General features: G+C 46.9%; 1 protein-coding gene across 9 annotated transcripts in view; it reads left to right on the top strand.

Moving 5' to 3' along the window:
- The window catches only part of LOC122401041 (regulating synaptic membrane exocytosis protein 2), a 57,483-nt gene that overhangs the window by 13,871 nt on the left and 17,275 nt on the right, over nt 1-26,337 (top strand). For 4 of the 9 annotated variants that reach the window (XM_043402941.1, XM_043402939.1, XM_043402940.1 and 1 more), the window contains exons 3-12: nt 1,314-1,586; nt 2,080-2,298; nt 3,166-3,400; nt 12,041-12,254; nt 12,664-12,853; nt 18,184-18,391; nt 18,985-19,248; nt 21,624-21,888; nt 22,479-22,730; nt 23,142-23,327. In XM_043402941.1, coding sequence (XP_043258876.1) covers nt 1,314-1,586; nt 2,080-2,298; nt 3,166-3,400; nt 12,041-12,254; nt 12,664-12,853; nt 18,184-18,391; nt 18,985-19,248; nt 21,624-21,888; nt 22,479-22,730; nt 23,142-23,327 — 2,306 coding nt within the window. Of the gene's footprint in view, nt 1-1,313; nt 1,587-2,079; nt 2,299-3,165; nt 3,401-9,841; nt 9,925-12,040; nt 12,255-12,663; nt 12,854-18,183; nt 18,392-18,984; nt 19,249-21,623; nt 21,889-22,478; nt 22,731-23,141; nt 23,328-26,337 lie in introns of all 9 variants that reach the window. The other 5 variants (XM_043402942.1, XM_043402945.1, XM_043402943.1 and 2 more) reach the window with 5 other exon arrangements.

Genomic DNA, 26,337 nt, shown 5'->3' with positions numbered 1-26,337 from the left:
CTCTGTCCTTGCGCCGCGTTGGTCGCGCCATTATAGTTGGCGCAATAATACGCGTGAATGGGCATGGAAAGTGTTATCGATGGGAACCGGTATGGGCATTGTTTTATGGTTTGCTTCTAAATGGTCCATCCATCACGCTTTATCTTGATGGAGTATTCCGCAGGCCTATTCATCCTTCAAAACGTTCGACTGCCGCTCTGGCCCGCTAATTATTAGCCTTCGTTTATTGTACACGCCGTGAATGGTTGCCTCGAAGAATGTGCTTTTCGCTAGAGACGCTCGATTTCGCTTTCCTCTCGGCGATGTTCTTGGCTGGTCGTCGCGTCTTCGAACTTCACTGTAACGTCTAGTCGTGGAAGGAACCGTATCATTTTTTATTTCGTTCAACGTTTCCGTTCGTCGATCGTTCGTCGTCGCGTAATAGTTCGGTGTCATCCTAACGTAATCGCATATCTATCGGTAGACTCGCTATTTTCGTTGGCTGCTACGCAACTGCATCGGTGACAGATCCGTTTGATTTAATTTAACGTTACTTGGAGTTGCGAACGTGGATTTGCATAAGAATTTACCCCGAGGCGATGGCCCGCCATAGAGCCAAGACTTGGTTAAGGGGAATTTTACAATTTCTCTCTGACGGAGTTCCTACTTTTTCCCCCGAATAGTGGCGTCAAAAAAATTTGTCTGTTCAGTCTACTGTCCCCTCTGGGCGTTGCGTATTTTTAATAGATAAAGTTTCCCTCCTCGCAATTTGCGAAAAATTATTCTTTAATGGATATAATGAACGTTAGAGTTCGAGTACTAGGGCCTGTCCAAGTATTGGGTCTTTTACCTTATTGCCAACGTCAAAGAATACATACGTTACGCGAGTTAATCGACCGCATAGAACGCACGTTCTTAAGATCCGCAAATTGAACCTCGCACTTTGGCTTATACGTTTCCAATTAGCATCGTAACTGGTCGACTTCCTATAGATAATTTCCTATTAATATCCTCGCTACAAGCAGTGACCTGGATCGATCAGTTCCAGGACTCTTTCCCTCGTTCTCTCTTTTCCCCTCTCGGAGTTATAGATTATTTTAGTTAAATTACTATTGAACGTACGATGGGGTTTCGAAACGGCTCTTTGAATAGTATCGAAATTCAAATTACGCCGTACTTAATCATTGTTGAAGCTATCGAGGTTTCTTCGGTAGAACACTAGGTTCTCGATGGACTTTTCTTACTTTTGATGTTGATAAGATATTCCGAGATCTCGTGATTCGCGAGATATCGAGTCGTTGTGATCGGAGATGTGGAATTAATTGTGGTTTCAGGTGATATGGTCGTGTATCTTATGCCGCAAGAAGCAAGAACTCCTGTCGACGACTGGAAAATGGATGACGAAATCGGGCCTCGCTACCGTGGACAACGCGATGCTGCGACGGATGCAGGACATGCAGGTGGGTGGTCCTCCGGGACTCGTGGACCAAACTCAGGATAAAAGACCGAAACTCGAGAGAGCGCACAGCGCGGCTGAGAAGGAGAATTTGCCCTTGTTACAAAGGAGCGGAAGTCTGCTCAGAAGACAGTACTCTCAGCAAGAGCAAGTACGATTTTCTCATCATTCATTTAAATGTTTGACTACAGAGACGCGTCCCTGTGGTCAATATAGCACTCGTGCACGCACTGTTGCTCTGGATGTACAATGAAAACTACCGCAATACACTTCGCTATCTGTATGAAACGAACTCGATCGAAACAAGCCGATGCCATTGATACATATCACCGTGTCTCGCTATTTCATTATCACAAATCCTAATCACCGTACCTTTGGACGATTCGATAACGCAGTATACTGTACGATATCTAACGTAACGTTTTCTTGGAGTCGTTCTGTTCCTCGAACCATAAATTCTTCATCTTGCCAAACAGTGAATCGTCCAAAGTTACGAATACCCAAGCGTGCATATTTCTACCATGCTGATGAAACAATAACGCAACCATAGCACTGTTTGTACCCACTATTGCAACCCACATGCGATGAAGCAGACCCCGGGGCCCTCTCGTACGACAAATGGAAGTTCCTCGTGGCGATTTCAGGTCCCAGTACGTCGGCTGTCGATGAACGATAGCGGAGTGGATATGTCCGTTTCGCCTCATTCGAGAGCCTTGCCGACGCCCCACGTAGCTTCTCATCAAACGCAGCAGCCGCCGAGGCATCCGGACGCGTACGCCGAGGATGATCCGAATCTCTACAGAGGGGAGATCGACGGTCTTATGAAACAGCAGAACTACCAGCGACAACGACCGATCTACCCGGTAAGGAGGACTGGTTCTCGATTGGCTCGTTCGTTCGAACATCCGATGACGTTAATGCTGGATATATGTATACTGCGAGAGAGACTTGGAAATTAAACATTCAACAAGTACGCTGCTCCGCTCCGTACGTGTTGCGAACGCGTAGGAGCGCCGCCGAGCGATACTCTTGCGTAGGCGGTGCTCGACGAGGCCTCTCAACGAGCAGTTTCCGGAAGATCCGTGAAACGAAGTTATCGGGACGAACGGTGGATTTTCGATGTCCGCTTTATCCTGGTTCTAGTTACTTGCTCGTTCGATCGACCTTACGATCTATTAGCGATCGAAAGGAAGTAGAATTTTAGTCGCTTACAATTAGTAGTACCCCCAGTTTTGCTACTATCTTGTGACCAAAGTACGCAAACGTAGAATTCGATCATGTAGAATTTTTGTTCTCGTTACGTGCTGTAATTAGAAGTCACCGTATGCAATCACCATTATCATGTATCGAGTCAGCTAGTACCAATCAAATCACTAGTAAAGATCAAAGAATCCTGCACATTTTTCGTGCCATCTCTCGCACTCACTACCAGAGCAATCGTCCGCTGCAGTCGAATCGAATGTTCACGAGTTTAACGAACAGCTCTGCCAAGGAACCTTATTAACGAGCTCACGAGCAGACTCTACGAACTGACGCGCGTATTCGAGCCTCCCGTTTTCTCGATTACACCTTTTGCTCTTTACTCCTTTCCAGCCGCCAAACAACTAATGCGTACTGTGCAAAGTGTTGTACGCAAACGACCGAAACGAAACGTCTTCTGCCCAATGGCTACGGGTTCTAATCGTACACTTGTTCTCCCTGTGAATCCCAGACTCCGTTTTGCTTTACAGGATCAGAATACGGATTTTACAATGACATATGGTCAGCCGACGGTAGAAGCAGGTCTACCTCGATCCATAGTGCATCCTCCTCAGCAACATTCGGTGCATCAAATGCAGAGCGCGCGTCCCCCACAATCCGTGGGTGGACAGGGCGCTCTACAGCCTCAAAGGAGCTTCAGCAGCAGCGAAGAAGAACGAAGCACACCTGAGTGTGCTAGCGACGAGCCTGACGAGTCAGAGAAGGGTGAGTCCACGTTCGTTTTTTTATTTTATTTTATACTTGCGTAGACCGTCGCCAGCTGGTCATCGACCAGCAAAATATTATCGAGGTTAATTACGCGATCGGTCGATTCGACCGCGTTACAAATCGTCTTCGCGTCGTTTACGTCGGTTCTACCTCACGATTCTTCTTTTCGAAGCTCTCCCGATCGTTATTTACCCATGTAAGTATCTTTTCTTTTATTTATGCGAACCTGTAACGATTTTAAAAGTTTCGCGTCAGTCGGTTCTAGAACGCACCGAATCAATAATTTTCTTTCTTAGTCCAGATTTTCGTAGAGTATTTGTCGCAAGGCGATAACACGAATAGGATCCGCGACGCGAATTGGGTAAATGTTTTGGACAAATAGAGAGTACGACAGTGCATAGGAGGGGGGGTGACATTTCGGTTCGAGTCCGAAAACGGGCAAAGTGTTTGTTATTTGCTTCTTTGGATCTCTCGAAAGTTGTTGCGTAACTATAGATCCGGTTCGATCTTGTATACTCGTGAAAATGGTTGTAGAGGTGCCTTGTTTGGAGAATGAAGAAATACGCGAGAAAACCAAGTTCGAGGCAGCGATCTCGATGTTACGACCGGCAGGGCACGTTCAATCTCGTATCAGAGACGCGTTTAAGTTCTCTTTCTCTCGGACGCTTTAGACGTTCATCGTCACTGACAGCAATATTGCCCGTTACTCTTTCGAAATGTCACATCCCCGCGACATCGGTCGTATAATTTAGCTGGGACGCGGTTAAACGTCAAATCCACCGTCGAATTACCGTCAGAAGCTGCTGGTGGAGAATCGGCGGTTGCGACGGAGACGTTAGGCCGAGCTGGTCGGGAGGGTCAGCTCTGCCCTTGAAACTCGCTGCACGTGAAGAGCGCAGGCTTTCCGTGTCAGCGGATAATTGGTTTACGGAGAACGTGTGCACCTGTATCGCGATATTTACAGGCGAGCCGACGAAGGAAAGTGTAATCGACCGATACGATGCTCATGCAGTCTGAAAAGCTCGCGCGTCGCCGCGTACGCGTGTTTACAAAGCGATTAACGCTTCAGCCGCTCCGACGAGGAGAGTTTGTTCTAACTTGGTCTAAGACCTACCCCGGCACCGAGTTTCGGAACACGAGCAAACCTACGTTCCAGACTTTTATCGAATCTTTGTCGCGTAAGATGCGAGAGCATTGATACCTTGTGAAACGATCGCGAAAACAGCCCTATCTAGCGATATTATTCGTTCTTGTCGATCGTTCGAATAGCCAGGAATCCGAAGATGGTGGTTTTGTTACGTTAAAAAATATGAAACGTCTCGCCGGGCAGTGTGGATCAGATTGCGCGCAATGCATTTCTGGTTAGAGCGCTCTGAAGCGGGTGCAGGAGGATTGCTCGCGTCGGTGAAGTATTTGAAATAGGAAAGTAGGTCTAGCCCGCGCAGGCAAATCGGGCCGAATGGAGTGGCAGATGAAAAGCGATACTGCATTATCGCGAAGGCGCCGGCGCCGGCGCGCGGGGAGGAGTACCCGGGGTTCATCCCTTGGCTAATGAGTAAATTTAGGTTACTGACGCTGGATCCCGTCGTTATGCCGCGCGTTCTCCCCTGTGTTCACAGGAATACTCGACACCGTCGCTTGTCGCTTTTGCGCGACGCATTCGAGCCGGTTTCGAGCGGATACACGACCGTACGTGCCTGGCTCACAGTTGATTAGTCACGAGATCGGCGAACTGTGAACCGATTCATCGAGGTGCGCATCATCAGGAGAGAGGCTCGCGCGGATTAGGAACGTTCCCCTAGTATCCGTGTCTCTTCGTTCGTATCTACCCCCCTTACCTCGATAGTTTTTCAACGTTGGTCCGTTCGAAGCAACGTAAAAATTTGCTTTACCGAATATTTTTTGTAATTTCAGGTTTCCATCGTGAAGCTATCGAGTTTCCCGCAAAGAGCGGATGTCGGAACATAAACGCGGAGCTAAGCTCGTTTTTCCGTCCGCGGGCGATAACGTAGGCTGAGAAAATCATGCCGGCGGAGTTTTCTTCCAATTTCTTCAATCCTCTTGCCGAGTATCGACTTTGCCAGAGATGCGAGGACTCCCGATCGGCATTCCAGCTATCCTTACAGCCGTTAAATCCTTGATCGGATCCCCTCGATCGTGTATCGCGGCATATCGCAAGGCATCCTGCGGGAATTCTCGGGTTCTGCTCTCTCTCGGTCTCGTCGTTGCATTGATCCTTGGTATCCTCTTCTCTCCCTCGCTACCCGTACATCTACGCTACCCGCGTCTTCTTCTTACGTTTCACGACTCTGTCTTTCTCATTTACATCCTCGCGTTCACCTGTATTTCGTTTCTTTATTTCTCTCTCGTCTATTCCATTTCCATTTCTCTTCTTTGTTCTTCGGTCTTTCTTTAGTTTTGTTTAGATCGTTTAACCAAATATTTAGAAAACTTTGACTTGACTCTGTTCATCTTTGATACTATCTTAAAATCGACTAGCGAGTCTGATTAAGTATAGCATATATTTATAATCTACTTTCTATAAACCCGGGAGAGTGGATCTGTACGAAGTATCGTAAATGGTCAGACGTGTCAGCTAACTTCTCTTCCGTGGACGGTACTTGGCGCGTCCTCTCTTTTCCAGTATAGTATTCCCGTTTCGCGCATCATCTTTCTCATTCTATCTCCGTTTCTCCGTTTACCACCCTTCTCGAGCCTCCCGCTCGCAACGCCCACACAGCCGACGTGACGTCACGCGACCAACACGTGGGCGAGCTTAAACATCTGCTCCTTCGCTATTTCTGGGCTGATTTTCGTGGCATAGATAAGCAAAAAGTACCGACGACCGAAACCGACACTCTTTTTTTCAGCGATCCCATTCATTCGAGTCGGATCTTTTCGAGGCAGGGTATTTCGACGGGGTGCGAACGTTCCGGCATTGAGCTAAGTTTTGCATAAATGGTCTCGTTCGTACGTCACGCACTTAACTGATTCTCTTCTTCCGACAGAACCTCCTCGACGGCTCTGTTTAGACTACGAACATGCTATCGATTTTTCATCGCACGACGGTTTAGTCTAGCTATCGTCTTGGACGTTAAATATAATAAATCGCATATGCTCCTGCTCCGTTTTGCGTTCATTTGGATAATAAAATTTTCTTAAATTCTTTGCATACGCCAGAACACCGACAGAATCCTGACGTTTCCTCCACAGTACCGTGTCATGACGGTCTGTTGAAATTATGTCGAAGAGGTCGAGGTTCGACGATCACTCGGAGTGCACTTTTTAAATCTTAAAATTCTTAAATCTTGCAACTCGATGTTTAAAAGGAGCAAGTTCGACGCGTCGAAAAGTCACCGTTAACATCGGGTAAAATAATTCTCTCCGTTGTCTCAGGTCCGACCCGAACAAGGTCAGCTTAAAGGCTTACAAAACGCATCTACGGAGTTACCAACAGCCAGATTCTGAAAACACGGGGCGGCGGTATAATCAGACGCGTTGCTGGTTTGCCGTGCACACCTGCTCCCTGCATTCACGGACGTAGGCTGCACACAACGTTTCGAAATCGTGCGCTAGCGTACGCTCGCGCCGGCAGTAGTGCAGTTATACGTTTGGTGCATACGCGGTGATGCAGATAGTCGGGCCACGTCAGCCGCTATGCGGAGACCGTGCTTATTAGGGACGTTGTCGACGCGCATCGCGTTTCGGATAGCTTTTCCTTTCCTCCGAAACGGGGATCGTTACTTTGCCCGTTAACGCAACAAGCTTTTCCCAAAAATGTTTCGCAAGAAACTCGAGAAGGAACATCTCTTGCGGCATACAATGAATTCTAATTCTAATCGATGCAGAGATTGCCCGAGTCACGGCTGCACCGCCGCCACTCTTTTATTTTTCTATTCGATGTTGCCTCGTGCCGGTCGCGTTCGTTACTAATTTTACGAGCATTCTAAACGCGGATCGATGCGTTTAATCATCCGCGATGCACGCACAGTATTTTGCAGAGCATCGCGTCCAGTCGATTGCACCGTCCCGGCAGAACGATCTTGACGCGAGATAAGCGCAAGGAACGAAACGATCGAGCCGCAAGTTGCGTTCGAGCGAATTTCTTCGGCCAAAAGAGGATCGAGAGCGGCAATTAGCGACGAACGGTCGCGTGTCATTGAAGCGAGAACGAGCACATCGGATGCTCGTTCGGGTCGGTGTCGCCGCGATAAAAGTGACCGGCTCAGTCGAACGGCGTTGTTGCTCCCATTCGTAGATGCACACGATACAATTTAGTGACTAGAGAGACATTAGTTTGTAGAAGTTTTGGAGAGGTAAGTCCGTTACGCGCGGCGTATCCCTTAACGAGGATTTCCAGAGAGGCGCGAGCTGCGACGTCCACCAGATCCCAGCCGGACTAGGAGAAGGGAGGCGAAGGATAAATCGTCACGGCCACGCTTTGGCCTATCATTGGAGCCCGCTGCCTCCGTCTTTGATCACCTCTCCTTTGACGATTCCTGTCCGGCTCAAGACCTTTCCCGCACCCCCACAACCCCCCGGCCCCCTTCCCACCGTTTCTCCGTTCAGGCTAAAATTGTATTAAACAGATTTTTAATTCGTTTTCAGGAGCGACGGGCGTTCATGAAGAGCGTCCCCGTAGATTAAAACCCCCTCCTTCGTTCTCTTGTGCCTCCTTGACGTCACGACGCATCTCTCCGACACAGAAAACTCCGTGTCCGTTAATATACTTAATAAGCCGGCGTTACGGACCACGATATCGTTGGGATCGTGGACGATACGGTGGCACTTTACTGCGACCGGTCGTCTAATAAAAAATCCCTGACGTTCGTAGTAACCCGAGTATTAACGCCGATATCGTTCGCGGACCGTGACAACTCAATCTCGAGGTTTCTGTGTCTCGAACTTTACCCTTTGCTCGTCTCGTTCGTCGTCGAAACAAGTAATTCGGTTAAGAGGGCATATACATTTACAACGGGAAACAAAACATCGATTGTTTTTTCCTTTTCTTCTTTTTTTCGACGGATTAACCCTTCACCGTTCTCTTTTACTAAAAATAATCCGAGTCAATGTATGTGCAAACATAGAATTCGGTATTTGTCGCGAAGGCTGGTGGTCTCTTGGTGGCATCTATGCCGGGTACATCGGTCTCGTAAATTCAGCGATTTTTTTAACGCGAGTCGTTTGCGAACGAGATACGGCCGGGGTAGCAGAGATAGGTTAGGGGGACGGGCGAACGGAGGTGGTAAAATCCCGGAGTGATTTATACGCGGTAAGTCGGTGTCATCTAACTTTTAAATTAAGACTCCGTGCCGCCTCCGTGCACCGGGCAAGTTCGCGCTCGATTACTGGTCGCCTTGCTACTTCGTCGCGCGCAACCTTCTATTTATTACGGGACAGAGTGTCGTTTAGCAGAAAATCCCATGTTTACGGGATCGGATAGCTGCGGATGCGTGACTATCCCGCCTACCTTGGACACGCTTTGAGCACCCTTTGAATCGTGCTCCGGCTGGCTCGTTTCACAGTATGGACGTTTCTTTGCGCGTAACACTTTGTAGCGACGTCCGGGCTGATTATGCAAAGGATTCTCGTCTATCGCGCGGAATACCGATTATCGTCGCGCTTTAATCTCCGAACGTGTTCAACCTCATTCGTCGGGGTGGCTAAAACGAGACGCGATTCGCTGGTGGAGTGAAAAATAATTCAAAAGTACGCGTAGGCATATTAATATCGTTAAAGTGGAAATATCTTGAGGATGATAGAAGATAGAATCATCGATTGGGTTGCATTAAGGGAGGTATATCTGTACGCGGCGCGTCTCGCGTAGCGATCGTATGACCAATTTGCCAGTTTTACGACGCGTCGTCGTTTGCCTTATTTGCAGCGACGCGCACGACGAACGAGACGACGCGACAGACCTTTTCCTTCCTTTACCGGTGATTCTCCTCACCAGAATCGACCCAGATCGAATTCTCGAGCCGGGGCGGAATCGTTACGAAACGACGTTACTTCTTGCGCGTAGCGAGAACACCAGACACTGCCTGCAATATTGCGATTACCATTAGTACAGAGTTCGATTGTTACACATAGTGCAGTTTCCATAGCAGTGATCATTTTCTTTTCTACTCCTTCCCCCTACCCCCAACCCCTCTGTTTGCATCGAACCGAGCATAGCATATAGATGATCCCAGTGTTACGAACGATCTATATACCCGTTGTGATCCAAGTAGCGGTACTTTTATCGAGAGATTTCTTTCGAGGACATGCGTTCTCCGCATGTTCGATATTCGCGCGGAGAATTTTAGATTCCATCGGCCGGTGAAAACCGTACACGAGGCATTTCAAGCGGTCTTATCGTGTTCTGTTTTTAACTCTAGCGATAAGCGACGCCATGCATATCGTGGAACATGTGTGACTTAAAGAGAGATCGCCTTTTAGGGGAAAAACCGCCGTCCATGGTGGTGACTTCCAGGAGCTCGAGGGAGAAGGCCGGGGACAGAATGAATCGTCAATTTCTCGCGGTACCTACTAATTTTCTCAAATGCAAATACGGCAGTTCGTTTTCCGCTATCTATCTATATACATACATACATATATATATATATGAACCGATCGCATACATATATATATATCTACCTAAATATATATTATATGTAAATCTCTGCGTATGCGTGTGCATGTGTGTGTACGTCATCTGCCGACCGGTCGCGGATTATACCGTGTCACGGACGGAAAAAGACCGTACCGCGTTTTCCGAAAATTCAGTAAAGGCTTTTTTGAAAAGTTTATTCGACCGGATCGGAGTTTTTTCGGTTGGCCTAACGACGTCCGAAAACGAGCGAACGATTGGGACATGTGCGCGGCTACGCGGCATTTACCGATCACTTTCGGCAAAATATCCGCGGTTTCTTTGCGATTTTTCGCGATACGTTTTCACCTCGACGCCCGTCTCCTGTCGCTGTTCGAGGTCTTGGGAGGCGATAGATAGCCTGTCACGATCGATTTTCTAACGGAAAAAGCCACTACGATCGAAAGAACGTGCGAAAGCTCGAGTCGAGTCGTTAAAATTTCGAAACCGGATGCGCGCACAAATGTCTTGATCGCCAAGTGCGATCGGTCGGCAGAGCTGTAACAGATTTTATTTGTTCTACTTTGGACGGCTACGAATCGTGCACAGGTATACTATATATCGTTTACACCTCACCCACGCCACGTACACGTATCGTTCACCAGATACTCCCGACATTCTCACATTCCGTTACCTCGATGTTCGTCTGGAAGACGCGTAACGTCCCCCACAGCGATGCTGCGCGCTTTACGGTGGGCGTTTCCCACCCGTGTTCTCGTTTGGTACCTCGAAACTTTTGCCCCGTGTCCATGAATTCTTGTACGCTTGCGTTTCCGAGTCGCGCGATGTATCGTTTCTACGATCGATTCCGTTAATTGAATCGTCGAGGAATTTCTTTCGCGTTTAACTCCGTCGTGTTCCCCGAGCGTACAGAATCCCTTTTCGTTGGTCGCTGTTCTCTCGAACGGACGCAACATAGACAAACTCCCGAAACGGCTAGTTGTTCCTCGAAGTAGCTCGAAGCGACGAGACCCGGAACCGGATGTCTCGGTGGTTGTCCTTCGAGAGGTGGCATCGCTATTGTGCACGCACACGTACGTACACACACATACAACACACCCACCAAACACCAAAAACCACACAAACAACTAGCTCTCGCGCTCGCTCATCTCGCAGTCTCTCGTCTATCTCTCGTATCTCTCTATCTACTATCTCTCTCTCTCTCTCTCTCTCTCTCTCTCTCTCTCTCTCTCTCTCTCTCTCTCTCTCTCTCTCTCTCGCAGACACATACCCTGCACATCGACGCGTGTATACCGGTGGTATAGCGTTCTGGCAGCCGTGCGACGCGAATCTGGACGGCTCCCGGTTCGCTCGAGCACCGTTCCTCACACTTTTCCCCGAGGGGCAAGCCTGCACCGCTGTCTTAGCCCGTTTTCGGCAGCTATATCGCGATACAGTGACCGTACGTACAGTGGCGATCATTTATTTACGTACAAGTCACATTTTCATTTTTAAATCGCGTCTATTATTCTGGGTGGCTTGCGAAAATATTTAAAACAACCGAAAAGATAAATGTTTAATTCGTGGAATGGCAAACTTGTAAAGTTGAAATTCTACAGTAATATAGTTTCGATATTTTTGCAAGCTTCCCAAGGCAACACGTACACAGTTTGGAAATTAAAATATGACGCGTACCGTAAGTAATAAATGTCCGCTACAGTACATTTAGAGATAGGAGGAGAAAGAAACGATGGACGGTAGGAATCGATAGATTCGAGCTACGGAAAGGCGATAAAACAGTGTGTTATCGTAGGGTGTGGATTTTTATGCGGATAACGTAAATCGAGTAACGTCTTGTCAGGGGCGTTGGAAAGAGAAAAAAGCAAAGTGTATAGGGGTCGCGTTGGTGTTGGTAAAGACCGAAAACTAAACAAAGTAATACGTATCGCGTGGAGCGTCGTAAAAGATGGGTGGAAAATTAGAGCGTAGGCAGCGATAGCGTTAAGAATGTGACGGTTTAAATCGATAACCGAGAATGGAGGAAACGAAACGTTTTGGATCTACTGTAGGGAAGGGGTACTACCACCATACGGGAGGTCCGATGTCAATGTCCGGCGGTGGACGTAGGCACAATGGACCCCACAACGGGCACCACAACACGGGCGCGATGACCATCGAATATAACGGTCATCATCCACCGCGAGAGCCGCGAAAAGAGGAGAGCACTCTCGTCAGACGGAGCTTCCGAAGGAGCGGCGACGAGTGGCGCGGCGACAGTAGGAGGTGCGTTTTGAAAATTGGCGAATCGTGCGTTTTGTCGTCGTCTACTAGTTTTTACTTTCCATTTCTTTCATCTCGTGGTTGCGTCGGTAGTCCCGGGATTGTCAGTTTCTGGCGATACCTGGCAGCTAAATTTTTCCACGTTTCTTTCATTCTCGCGATTACTGTCTCCGATAATCTCGCACGGTCGAACGCGTAGACGTGGACTCGCCATTCCTGGCAAACTCGGGATCGAGAATCGTTGAGCGGCAGATCGAGAGCCTCCTCCGTCGCGACGCGTTCGAGAAGAAGGAGGGGGCGATACTCACGAAGGAACACGGTACAAATACGCACACGTACACGCAAACAGTCACTCGCAGGCACACATACAGTACATCGTCTCGTATCTCTGTGTATGTGGCGTGTCCATCAGGTTCACGGAAAGGAGGGGGAAAAAGACAGTGCGATTTGACGGTGGGACCAATGTCGGCGGCCCTCAGGAGGATTGGTCTTGGGAGGCCGATCGACAGGGTAGCCAAGACAGCGCGACCAAAGACTCCGGAATAGACACCTCTAGCACCTTCACGAGCAGTGAAGACAGCAACAGGGGCGACCTGCCCAAGGTACGGGGCCCGTTACTCGATTTTACGGTCGATGAAACGTCGAGAACTGCTTGTAGGTCGCAGAGGGTAGAGTTCCATCGTGCTGCGCTCACAGTCGTTTCGAGCGGCACGGCCAGGCAGTCGCTTCGATTAGACATTAGGAAACCGGTGCGGTGGATCGAGTAAAAGGGGTCTCTGTCGCGCGAGCGTCCTTCCTCCCGGGAAACCACGCGTCTTAGTATGCTTATCTCTCTATCAAGCTCTGCCCAGTTTTCTGGCGCTAAATCGCGACGGGTCTGTCGTCCAAAGTGGAATACGGTTTATTCTTCCTTGGTCCTTGCTTTCATAGCTTTAGCGGAGAGAGGACTATCCTTGGTCCGTTAGTGCCTGATTCGATTGGTTAATGTAACCTAGCGTAGTATTTAGTAAACGTTTCAATTTAACCCTTTCGTTGCCGACGCGCGATTACATTCTTATTTTACTTTCACTACGGGATGGTGCTCTGTTCTTTCTCTATAAACAGGGATTGAAAACTCTCGCAATATAGATTCCAAAATCTCTCGGTCAATACCTTTATACAACAGTTATCGATAGTTAATTTTGAACCTCTTCGATCCCTGGTTTTAAAGAGTCGTCGATCGAATATACATAGTACCATGCGCGTAGTTATTAGATGCTTTATCGAAGACAACGCGCAACCAAAGGGTTAATAGTTAATACACGTCAAATGCCAGTTGAGCCGAAGTTTCAGGGAGAGAAAGATCCCGTCGTCAGCGCGTCTCGATGCGTCTCATTTGAAACATTCAACGATCCACCACTCTTAATCATTCCTTATATGTGGATTTCGCGATCAAGAAACCTCTTTTGCTCGATTTATCCTCAAACTTCGGGCTTGAAGGCTTCCGTGCTTGGATCCATCTTTTTCGTTACGACTTTACTCCGGACGCACACTTCTATAGTTTGTAATCTGGTTGTTGTTGTTGTTGTACGTGCAAGTTCGGACCTCTTTGTTAAGTCTTAACCACCGTCACGCGTCGCGGAGCGAGAGCATTCGTCGAACACGACGGAAATGCAGCGTTCCTGGCAACATAGATAATCGCACATTCGCATGAGTCTTGAGTTCTCTCACTGCCGACAAGGTCTCGGGACTTTGTCCCGTGATTTAATAACATAGAAATAGGACGCCATCGTTTTCTTCGCGAAGATCATTCTCTCTCATTTGTCTCTCGTCTCTCTTAACTTAGTTACTCCGCGGATAACGCTTCCATATTTTCGAAGCGACGGTTAATCGCCGTTAAACTCGACGGATCTATACGTATATCGACGCCGTTGGATCTCGTTCGATCAAACTATTCGCGATGCATCGATATCGAAGAAACGTGTTTGCCCTCAGTTACCGATCTTCACGTTCTTCGCAAATTTCTCAACAGAGAGAGGTTTCGCACGGAGGTTTCTCGTTTGCGGTACACGACTCTCATCTTCCCTTCACTACTGACATTACCACTGTTCATTCACCACACGATACATCTCGCGCGGAGGCCCGGAACAATGTATCGTTTCACGTTATTAAACGATAGGGGTCAGAGGCGGGAGGGTGCGAACGCGTTTAATAAAATTTTTGACGAAACCCTCGTTCGACCGAGTCGTTTCGATCCGAAATTGCGAGCGTCGCGTGCTAATTGAAAATGTATTTCTTTCGCGCGATAATGACTTTCGGTTGCGTAGTTCTCTGCGACTGTTAAAACTAAGCTGCATTCTGTTCTCTCCGTTCCAACCTCCTCGGATGTTTTCCGTTAAAATATCCGAAAGACAAAGGAAGGCTCGGTAACGAAACAGAGCACCGTTCCGCACGGGAACCATTATATTTTTTCAACCATCGATTGCCACGATGGTGTCACATTGTTCTTTCGAAGTACCAATGTTCAATTACGGTCGTTCCGTCAACTTTTTACGCTCGGACCATACGAAAAGTTAGTCGTATCGGTAGCCTGAATATGTGCAATGTTCGGCATCATCGCGTGAAAATAGAGCGCGTTTGGCATCATCGTCCGTCATTGTTCGTCAGGGTGGCCAGCTTCCATTCGTACGTTACTTTTCCAATAGTCTCCTTGCGCGGATGTATTTGTCAATATACTGGCGTTGGGACGGTCGATGGGCAAACCACGGTTCGATTATCCGTTATTGTTATTATACGACCTCGTAAATCGGCGGTCGAATTTCGATCCGCACCGTACGAACCTACTCTTTCGAGCCCCTCCACAACTCCCCCTCGCTTTCCTCTGTCTGTCTGATTCTCGTGAAATCGGTCGAACGGAACGAGCAGTTGTCCGTGAGTTACAAGCTCGCGGAACCGGGAAGCACATCGGCGACCCCGATCACTTTGTCGGATTAATCGTTCGTTTCTGACAAACGTTCCGCGAACTTGAGAATTAAGGGCGATCTCCGGGACACAAATTGCTCCCCGACGAGATCGTTGGCGGTTTTAAAAATTACGCGCGATGCGATCCGCGATTACACCGTGAATCTGATTCTACGTCGAATCACCAAGAATCCGACACACGAACATGACCCAGATCTTGGATTGGTTGCACGAAATTTCACGAATCAAAAAATTAATTCATTAATATGAATCGAGGAAGCAATAAAGCTGTTATTATCGATAGAATTTGGAACGGTTGTCCAAATCAAAGACGACGAAAAAATGCTCGGCCGTTGCTTCGAATCTCGGCTGTAACGCGATCGGTATTGCTGGCCGACTTTTCGAGTCCCATTCCGAGGGTGAAAATATCTCTCGATCGTTCTCCTTTAGTTTCTACAATTACCTTGCGTCTTGATCTCGCCGGAGATCGTTTTCCCTCAACAGGAACGAACGATTACCCGCACGGTCACGAAATCGCGTGCACTCGCGTCAGCGAAACTCCCCCAACCCTCTCCCATCTCGCAACCCACACTTCCCGGTCACGGATCATCGTTCGATAAATGGAGGAAGACAGGAAACTCGGTGGAAGGCCGTGTTCCAATTATGCGAGGCAAATAAGCAAGATTAAATTCGGTCCGAGTAAACGGACGGCAATCGAGCAATTTATCTACCGACGGATCGTCTTATGTACCTCCTTCGACAAAATCAAGATCGACCCCTTCGCCAGAGACTGGAGTGACGATTAAATGTAATTTTTCTTGCGTGGAAAAAAAAAACTATTCAACGAGAAACTCGTTCATTGATAAACGATATCGGTTACGGGCTGCTCGAAATTGCGACAAAGATCAAGAATAATGAACACGCGACCGCAGGAAATTAAATTGCCTTTATTCTTTTGCCACAAACGTATGTCACTCGCTAGAGTGACACTGACGTAATATCCGTCAAAATTTCACGTCGTCGGTTCTTTCGATCGTCAATCTTACTTTTTTCACTTCATTATTATCTTCTAGTACAAATTCCTTGTTCTTGGAACTTGAATTTTTTAAACATATTATAGTTAAATTCAAAACACAGGTCCATCGAGACACTATCCGTCTCGCTTTACTTTTAAATTTCAAGCGCGTCCTTTTTCTCAGTTTCTATCTGAACTTTACCCTCGATTAAAGTACGATACGATCATTATCTTGTTCTTAGGAACGATACCGTGGCTCGAATGCGTCAAATCGTACCGTTTTCATTCTCGACCGTGTGTCGATTGCCGGTTCATAGAATCCCAGACGATTTCATGAGCCGCTACCGACCCGAAATGTTCAATTAAAGGGATCGAAAGGATGTCAGGTTGTCGAAAGAGAGACATACCTGGTTCATAATTAATCGAATTGGAACACGGCCAAAGGATATCCGAAGCGGCGAGTCTCGAAGACCTCGTTAGCCCTTGTCGATCAGTTTCGCGGTGTTTTTCGATAAATCCGCGACTTCAGCAATACCACGGAGACGAAAAATGGATGTAATTGGCTGTGCTCTGAAATGAGCTGAGGAAAACAACCTTTCGCCCGAATAGTTCTAAGCGTTTACGTTGCGCGTTCCGGATGCCACAATAAAAGGAATCGCGATTTACTAAAAAATCGCGTCCAAGCTTGTAATAGACGTTTCGAACAAGTTCGTTTACCTCGTCCGCATTTAACGAGCATTACTTTTTTTCTACAATATTTAATTACTGTTTCGTAGAACGAAAACAGGTAATTTTGTCTTGCTGGTAGCACGAGCTTGTTCGACTCTCTTAATTAAAATTAAATCGGAAAAGAGCGCCAGATAGAAGAAACCGATAAGAGCTTGAAGCAGCCAATTATATCGAAGTTAGACAATATTTTCGTAGGGCAGGGTCGAAACGTCGATATTGTTATCGTGGGCGAAACTTTTAAGTGCTAACAGAGAAGTCGAAACGCAATCGAAGGAAAGGTTCTCGGTAAAATCAGTTTTTTCACGCAATTTAACGGCAACTGTGAATTTGTAACGTAACCACAAATCGACACAATTGGCTGGAAACCGGAAGGAGGCGACCCCTCTCCCTAAAGTAGATCCACCAGATGAATCGAGTCGCTCTTCGACAGAGAAACTTCACTTCCACGATTTTTACGCAACTTGATTATGATCACGCAATTGTTGCATGCCTGAAAACCACGGAGACTTTGGATATTTGGAGTTCGAAGGGACTGATTGTTGCTTTTTGCTCGTGTGCTCGTCGAAAGCATGTTGTAGAGCATGATTTAGCGATTTGTTCATACTGTTTAGACACGCATTAGGTGTAAGACAGCTTTCTCCTTTGTCAAGCTTGATCATTTTATCATACTTCCACCCTAGAACTAGTAGAATCACATGGTAGCGGACGCTTTTTCCGTTTGGAAGATACTCGAACGCGCATTTCCAATCAATTAAAATTTTCTCCCAACAAAATTGATTAACATAACGATTAATTCGTCGTTGCCGATATCGTTCGAGTATCTTCCGCTGTGCCAATAACACTATTAGAGAGATTCATTCTCTTCAGCTTTCCTTTTCGTCAGAGTAATCCGCGAGAAAAATATTTTGCGACCGAGTAATCGAAATCGATGCTAAACGTTCGCGGTGCTTGAGGAACGTTTCGAAATCAGGGAAAGAGCGCAGGATATTTTTCCAGGGATATCGGCTAATGAAATCATCAACATCACAGTCTATTTACGAACCACTTGCATAGCGATCGATCTTGCCACATTGGAAATTTGGAAATCGACGTTGCCACGCGAGTATCTCGAACGAGAATCGAAGCACTCGACGCGTCGATTTCTGAATTTCGACGCGCGGGCACCGTGTTTCCCCTCATTTCACAAGAACGCGACGCTTTGATGATGAAACGAAAGAAAACAAAACCCATTCTCTCCGCGCTTCGTAGCATCCGTTATCCTGGCAAGTGAGCAGAGACGGCCAGAAGCTCATTGGCCATATGGTGTTGCGAAAACAGCCTGGTTCCGGAAGCAGTAGTAGTATACTCGGGCTGAAAGTCGTCGGCGGGAAGCTGCTGGAGAATGGCTTTACGGGTGCAGTCATCGAGAAGGTCAAGAAGGGTAGTACGGCCGACATGGAAGGTCGACTGAGACCCGGTAAGACGATAAATTTAACCCGATCCGAATGCCTAGGACTCGCCTTCTCTATATTCCTTGTCCCTTTTACGAGAATCGCTTCTGGTTAGTCACCTTCCACGCTTCGCCTACCCTATAGTCGATAAGAATTCACTAAAGGCAATCAATTGTTTGAATCTTTAATACCGACGCGCGATTTCAAGCTTACCGGAAAAGATCTATCGACCGTCTAGATAGCTAAATTTCTATAACGTTTCTGCGCCCTTCTACATTCGCGTTCGTTTCAACTTTTAAAATTATTTCGAATGTTGAATATCGGTACGCGATCGAAGAGAGCAGCAGCAATTTAATAAGATAGTTTGCTTGGAACGATACAGCCTTGCAAAAGCAATTTAAACGGTCGAGAAAGAGCCAGATCACTCGGAGCAAGAAACGACCGAGTCAGGATTTTTCCTTAGAACCGTTTGCTCCATAAAAAAAAACGTCCAACCGAAACTACTGTCGTCCGAGTCGCGTCGATCATCGAGAGACACCCTGTCCGGAGTAAATAAATCCCTCGCGTCCCGTCCCCGAGGCGATCCAATAGGAACCGACCGGACACTCGACGATTTCAGGTGACGAGGTGATCAAGTGGAACAGGAGGTCTCTTCAAAACAAGAGCTCCCTTGAAGTTTGCGAAATCATCGCCGAGTCGAGACAGGAGCCCCAAGTGGAGCTAGTAGTTTCGCGGAACTTGTCTGCGACGACGGCGCCGGCGACGATGCCTGCGGGGCCGACGCCTTCGACGCCGATGGCACCGAGGAGGATCGCTGCGCAGACCCAGTGGAGACAAAAGCACCCGGAGACGATTCCCGGGCCGCAGCAACCGCATCACAAAGGTGACTATGCGCTACTCCCCCTCGTCTCCGTTCTCTCCTTCTCGTCTTGTTTCTCCCCCGAACACGCTCTCAGGATTTGCTCTCGACCGTTCTCTCTTCTTCTCTGTCTCTCTTCTTGCCCCCGATACGAGTTGTAGTGTGTGTATACCGCCCCGCCATCGCTGACGGGGATTAAAAAGATAGTTTAAGCTGTCCCGGAGCGTAAGCGTAACCACGTGTTTAGAGAAGACAGTAGAGATGGTAGACTGTGTGCTTCGCGAAGGCTTGAGTACCACGAGTACTCGCTCGCGATAGATAACACTTAGGATGTGCTATGGGACTTGCTGTGAACGAGTATAGTAGTTGTTTCAAGGGGTGCGTATTCTTGGTTGACTTTTAATGCGTAACCCCTTGTGCGGGGCAATCGTTGAACGACGAATATTCAGTTCCTCCAACGCAAAATATTACCTTCGACCCTCTAATTAACTGCGCGTCTGCTCGATCGGCACTTTAATTCAATTTTCTCGAAAACGAAACCTCCTACGCAATTTTGTTATTCTCGATGGAATCTGTCCGACCCAATTTCTATCACGAATTACGCGCGAACGCAAATACATCGTTCAACGAATTCCTGTGTACACGTATCGTGACGTAGTATCACGTAGAATAGAGAAGTTTAGCGCTAATTGTGCGAGATGCGATTCACCGTATCCTCCAAAAACAGTGCAATCACGAAACACGATGCTGCAAATCGACCAATAGTTTGTGCAAGAATTTTGAGAAACTTCGAGTCTCTCTATTAATAAGTAGACATAATTACAGTTAAGCCCATTGAAAACGACGCTATATTGTCACAGATTATATGCTTTTTCGTATTTCAGGTCTTAAGAAATGTATTCTATGGGGTAGGCCTCAAATTTCTTAAATCTCGATCCTAAGTAATCGATGTCCCCTCTCTCTCCTTGTCCGACTATGTGTCGTATTATTCCCGTCCAGTCACGCTTTACTTTTTTTTTTGTTTGCGACGGACACGAACAGATACGCGATGCGAGAAATGGTAAACGAGAACATTTGCCATTTTTGCTAAAGAGAACCGAGTAATATCCATAGCCTTAACGCACAACAACGAGATCTATGCTGAACGATCAAACATCAAAAGACTTTGACAACCGTTAACCCGCTTTGTGTATTCCATCGATGTTACCGTAGAACGTAGACAGTAGTGCCAATGCACCCCCCGCTAACACCGTCATTTTTACGAACATAGTTTTATGGGAGCAACAACTTGAGACAAGTGACTCTTTGTACGAACGTTTAATCGCATCTGTGTCGTTTCGTATTTCTCCACGTTGGATGGACCAAACATTTAACGCCTTTTGTGTATGGTGCGCCATTTTGCGATTACCTATTTCTTTTTATAGGTACTTACACCACGCATCGAAAGTCTTTGTAATATTGGTAAAAAGATATTTGAACGACGATCGCAGGCGTTATTTTATTAGCTTTAGTGATACTTAAACTATTTTATTTTCTTCGACTAACCGCAAGCGGAAACAAGATACGTATAAGAAGTAGGAAAAATTAACAATGCAAAGCGGTATTTTTCATAATTCGACGATAGCTAGATGGCTTGTTTTTCATGTGTAACGACTAATGCCTTCAGGGTCCGAACGAAGAGAACGCAACACTCCTGATGTGTATCGCACTTCCGACCCAGGTAGCGGGGTACGCGTTAAACGCGCACGCATCCGCGAAGTATTATCGCCTCCACGATAATCTACCAGCATTCAATGCATCTACAGTGATGCGTTACTTTTGACTTTGAGCAGCTCGAGAGTATCCTGCACGTGAATTGCGATATCCTCCGAGGAATGGATGTATCTGCCCGCAAATTCCATTGCACTTGGCGATGAAGGGAAGTCACGCGTTCCGGAGAAACTTGCAGTGATTCGATCGTCACGTAGAATTCTTAAAATAATCGAGACTCGAATAAAATGTAGATCCTGTTGGTCGAACGAATCCTATCGTCGAATCACTGCAATTCGAGTCGTTGCAGAATGTTTTAAAAAAAATGATTTTGTCATGTGTTTCTTGCATTAAGTTCCTCGTACGTCCCCCAACTCGAATCAATAATTCTTGAAACCCCTGTTGTACTTAATAATTCCAAAAATGTCCAATCATCAAGCCTATTTCTGTGTGTGTGCGCGCGTGTGTGTTTTTTATTCTAAATTTTGTACCTACTTGTCCTCGATGTGACTCCTTTGTTCACCGAAGAGTTTCGTCCACTTTGCATCTGTATGACACCCCCTTTCCTTGTAGCCCATTCAACCGTCCGAACGATCCCAAATTAGCCGAGAAAATCTAAAGCCTAGACGGTACTGAACGATCACTTGCAGAGTTATACGACGCGAGGCGCGAGAAACCTTCGGTTTTAGTGACATCGCCTGGCTCGCCGGATCTGCACGCTCAGGGACGCGTCAGGAACTTTCGACACACCATCGGAAACACAAACGTCGGTGGTAATCTGCAGGTGCAAGTGGGCTTTGATCCTGTGGCGCTTCAGTTGATCGTCACGTTGATCTGCGCGACGAGACTCACGCCCAGGAGCAACGGCCAACCTAGAAACCCCTACGCCAAGATCTTCCTGCTTCCGGATAAGAGGTGAGCAAACTAGTCCAGGACAGCGCATGCAATATCGTACGCGATGCGGGAAAAAGACCCAGCCAAGAACTATCGACGTGTTTCTTGAGTCTCGAGCCAGCGAAAAACGCAGAAGAACACGAGTCATCGTGTTTTTCTTCGTCCGAAGATAACATCATAGAACGTGTTACGCCCACGAGTCGAACGTATTCGCGAGCGTCTGACCGAGATCGGACGCTACTACTTGGCCCGCGCGAAATCAATTATAGAGATCGTCGCTAACGCCTTGCACGCGGTTTAATGCCCGCGCGAGAAATACGCAAGCCAGTACGACGTCGAAGATTAGAGCCGTCGTCTCTTAAAATGAATCATTTCCCGAAGAAGTGGTTTCTCGAGCCAGAAAGATAGCCGTTGAGTTTGGCCGCGTTGCCAACAATTCCGCTGTTCTCGAACTTCACCGTGCAGTTTTATTTTCTTGTTCGTCCCCCACCGTTGGCCCCCGACGAAAACTCTTTGGTTAATGTTCGACATCGATCGCGGTATCGCCCCATTTACGTATCAATTCCGCGAGCGTATCGGAGCGTAACCTCTTTGTCGCACTGTCGATGCAGCGAGAAGTCGAAGAGACGCACGAAAACGTTGGCAAACACGAACGACCCGAAGTGGGATCAGACATTCGTCTACGACGGAATCAGGAGGCAGGAGCTGAGGAAAAGGGCGTTGGAGATCACGGTGTGGGACTACGGGAAGTACGACGCGAACGATTTCCTCGGGGAGGTGGTGATAGAGCTGGCGACCAGTCGGTTGGACGAGGAACCGGAGTGGCATTCCTTGATCAGCCACGGGGAACACCAGCACATTAGGTATGCCACTGTCGGCTCGGGTCGTAGATTAGGGCGCTTCGTTACTTTATGGCTTTGGTATGAGACACGATCGCTGTTGCGCAATCATTTGCCTGTTGCAACAACAAGACTAGGAAAGATTTAGAGATTGCCCATCGACGAACACTCTCTGCGCTTGTTAGCCGCTGAATGCTAACGTGCGATTTCGCCTAGAGCTTTGGAGAGGGGCTATAAGCGGTAGGCGTCACTCGTTCTCGAACATTAGGCTTAGGGAGAAGGAATCCGTCGACGGCCTTGGGATACCCTGAATTCGTTGAGCGCTCGTCCAGCGAACAAATAAATCCGGAGATCGACGATCCGATCGGCCGATTCTTTTTCCCCTAAGGCTAGAGAAGAGCGGTTAGCGTGAGATCTAAATTTCGCGTTGCATAGATACTATCAGGAGCCCGATGACACGGTGATAACTCCGGTGGACTGTCATTTCAGTCCACCGTCGACGACGTCGCGGCAGAGCGACTCTGACACTTCCGAAAACGATATCACGGACTACGACGTCTCCAGGGAGCAAAGGAGAACAGCTGACGGTGCCAGTGTAAGCAGTGTCGGCAGTTCCTCCAGGTAAGAGGATCCTTCGAAATCTCTCTACGTCGCGTTCCGGACCTCTCCTCACGTTCCCGTCCACCCCTTTACCCACCCAACGATACAATATCTATTCGAAAGAAGAGCGTGCTATTTTCACGAACGATGCGCCGTGAATATCCGCGACCACGAAACAACTTATCCGCTAAACCTTTAATCGAATCCGTGCGAATACGCAGGTTCACGGACACGCAGCGGCATAAAGAGTCGAATAGAATCGCGTCCACTGCCAATCGTAAGTTTGAGACCTCCTCGTTCGCTGTTGTCTCTTAGAATCTAGCAAACGAACTGAGGAATCGATTTATGGGTAAGGCAAGATTATACCTAAATATCTCTGTTTCCTGTTTCTTTTTAACACGCTTCTTTAATAATCTTCAAAGTTTTAGGCTGATTTTCGTCCGTTTCTATTCCCTCGAATCGTACAATATCTTTATTTACATACAGGGTGTTCGGCCACCCCTGGGAAAAATTTGAAAGGGAGATTTTAGAGTCCAAAATAAGACGAAAATCAAGAATATTAATTTCTTGATTGAGGCTTCGTAAAAAGTTATTAAAAGATTAAATTAAAAAATTTCAAATCATTCTGAAAAATTTATTTTTTGTTGCGGGTGTCAATTACAATCATGTTTGGTCATTAGATATTACCTCAAAATCCTACGCACTTTCGAGAAAAAATTTCCTTACTAAATATCTAATGTCTGACTAGGCGCTGACATGTTTCCCTGAAATTTTTCGTCAAAAAAAATTTTTTCAAATCGTTTTAAAAAAATTATTTTCAGTTGTGGGGGTCAATTACAGTCATTTTTGGTCAATAGACATAACCCCGAAATCCTACGCACTTTCGAGAAAAAAATTCTTTACCGAAACTATAATGTCTGACCCGAACTTACTCTACCGAAATTTCATGCGTATCTTTAAAACTCCTAAACGGATTGGAGGATTTTAATGATTCAAAATTCAAACAATATGTATTCATGGAACGCTATAGCCCCAGAAAAATGGACCGAAAAAATACATTCGATGTAAGGTCTAATCGCAGATTGCCGTTCTACAGGCGGAACTTTAAACGTTAATAACTTTTTAACAAATCCTCAATCAACAAATTAGTATTCTTAATTTTCGTCTTATTTTGGCCTCTAGAATCTCCAATTCAATTCAAATTTTTCCCAAGGGTGACAGAATACCCTGTATATCCCCCTGTTCACCTTTTCGTGTCCATTTTTACGAAAAATTATTTCTAGACGCGCATTATTCCTCCATAAATTGTTATTTTGGCCCAATATCGATAAAAGAGTCTGTGAATATTCGTCATTTCCATTCCAATACTTGAGTAGAACGCTATGTTCCGAAGATTGATTTTTTATACACGAGGTGCTAAATATCAGAATAATAATTCCCTGAGCTTCTATCTCTGTATAGTCTGGTGATATTATACCGACTTCTAGAAAACACTATATTCTCAAAATACTGCCTACGGCATGTATTATATAATTCTATAAATCGCACAATAATTCATGTAAATAAGTTTTCTGAACGATTGGATTTATTTTCGCCATATGTCGCATACGTACTGATCCATCTTTAAATTTTCTTCTTTTTTGAAATGTACAAGGGGGAATCGGGTCAGGGGTCTGTTTAGGTCAGTTGGATTCGCAGGGGTGGTTCAAGCTTACGCTTAGTAGTATAATCTATGACGTCCGCGAACCGAAGAAGGTGGATGAAAAGTACACGTAGGACCGCGAAGCTGTGTCGTGCAAGGTTCGCGCGTGTAGTTTGTCAGGAATTAATGGCATTTAACCGCGGATGCAGCATGCCGATGTCCTTGGCAAACAGGATTCGTGTTACTAATCTAGTAGCGTTACTATTCTCGGCTTAAGATCCCGTTTACAGGTCTCGTAACCGGCATCGTAACTGTTGTCGTAATGGTTATTCACCCGGTAGCGTGCAACGCGGTCTTAATCGTCAATAACACGAGGCGACGCTACTACTCGAGATTATCCTGGATTCGGTCCGGTCCGTGAAACGTTTCTCCATGCGTCTTTCTTGCATCGTTACTTTTCTTCCGCTTCATTGAAGGAGCATGACTAGCCGTCCCTAAGGGATGCCGAGGATCGATCGATCGACCTTTCTCGCGCGTCGGCTTGCTTTTCGCAGAAAGGGAATAATTTATTCGACGACGTTCAACAACGTGTTGCGTGGTTTGGTGCTTAATCCTTTGGCATTTTGGTCCGGAGAAAGGACTTTCCTCGGTTAGGTACACGCGTTTAACAACGAGCAGACACAGGATCAGTGAGCAATTTTTACTCCCATAAAAGTGTTGAACGATCAAGAATCATTTTCTAACGAACGATTATCCCATAATAGAACGGTGCAAAGTAGCTAGAACCTAGGAGCAGTTTCAAATAGAGCATCTCTTAATTACTCGAACGTCATTGAAGCCGATTCCGAGCGCGACGCTCGTACAATCGCAAAAAGGGGATAGTTGGGCGTTTTTGTCCTCGGCGGAGAAGGTGGCGTCGCTCCGACGTAAGGCCGTCGACGACCACAACGTCGGGAAAGAGACGGAGACAATGCTAAAAGGCGAAGAGTAGAGAATAACGGACCGGCGGGGCGGGAAAGAGAATTAGAGTGAGACAGAGGAGGAAAGAGGAGGCCGAGAGCCAAGTTATAAAACTGGGCAACAAGCCAATTGACATGCCAGTTGGCCTGCAACCACCGCTGGCTGCGGAAGCCAGCCCCTGAACCGGTATCCATATTAATATTCCAACGATGACGTCCGATCGTTATTTGTGAGTGCAAAGTGCTTTTCACCGAGCCTTCTGATCCTTTATTTTCCACGACAAAAACGGACTGCCGGCAAAGTGACGAAGGGGGTTCGGAGAGAAAACGAGAGGAGGGGTACCGCTCTCGCTACGTGACCGGTGGGAAACGAAGAAAAAAGTCGGAATGAAAAAAAAAAAGAAACAAAGAGGAACGGGAATGGAAAGCC

This window comes from Colletes gigas, unplaced genomic scaffold (genome assembly GCF_013123115.1).
Source record: "Colletes gigas isolate AHSC1104 unplaced genomic scaffold, ASM1312311v1 Colletes_gigas_Sc00021, whole genome shotgun sequence".
NCBI classification, from domain to species: domain Eukaryota; kingdom Metazoa; phylum Arthropoda; class Insecta; order Hymenoptera; family Colletidae; genus Colletes; species Colletes gigas.
This window is presented reverse-complemented; position numbering and strand designations above follow the sequence as displayed.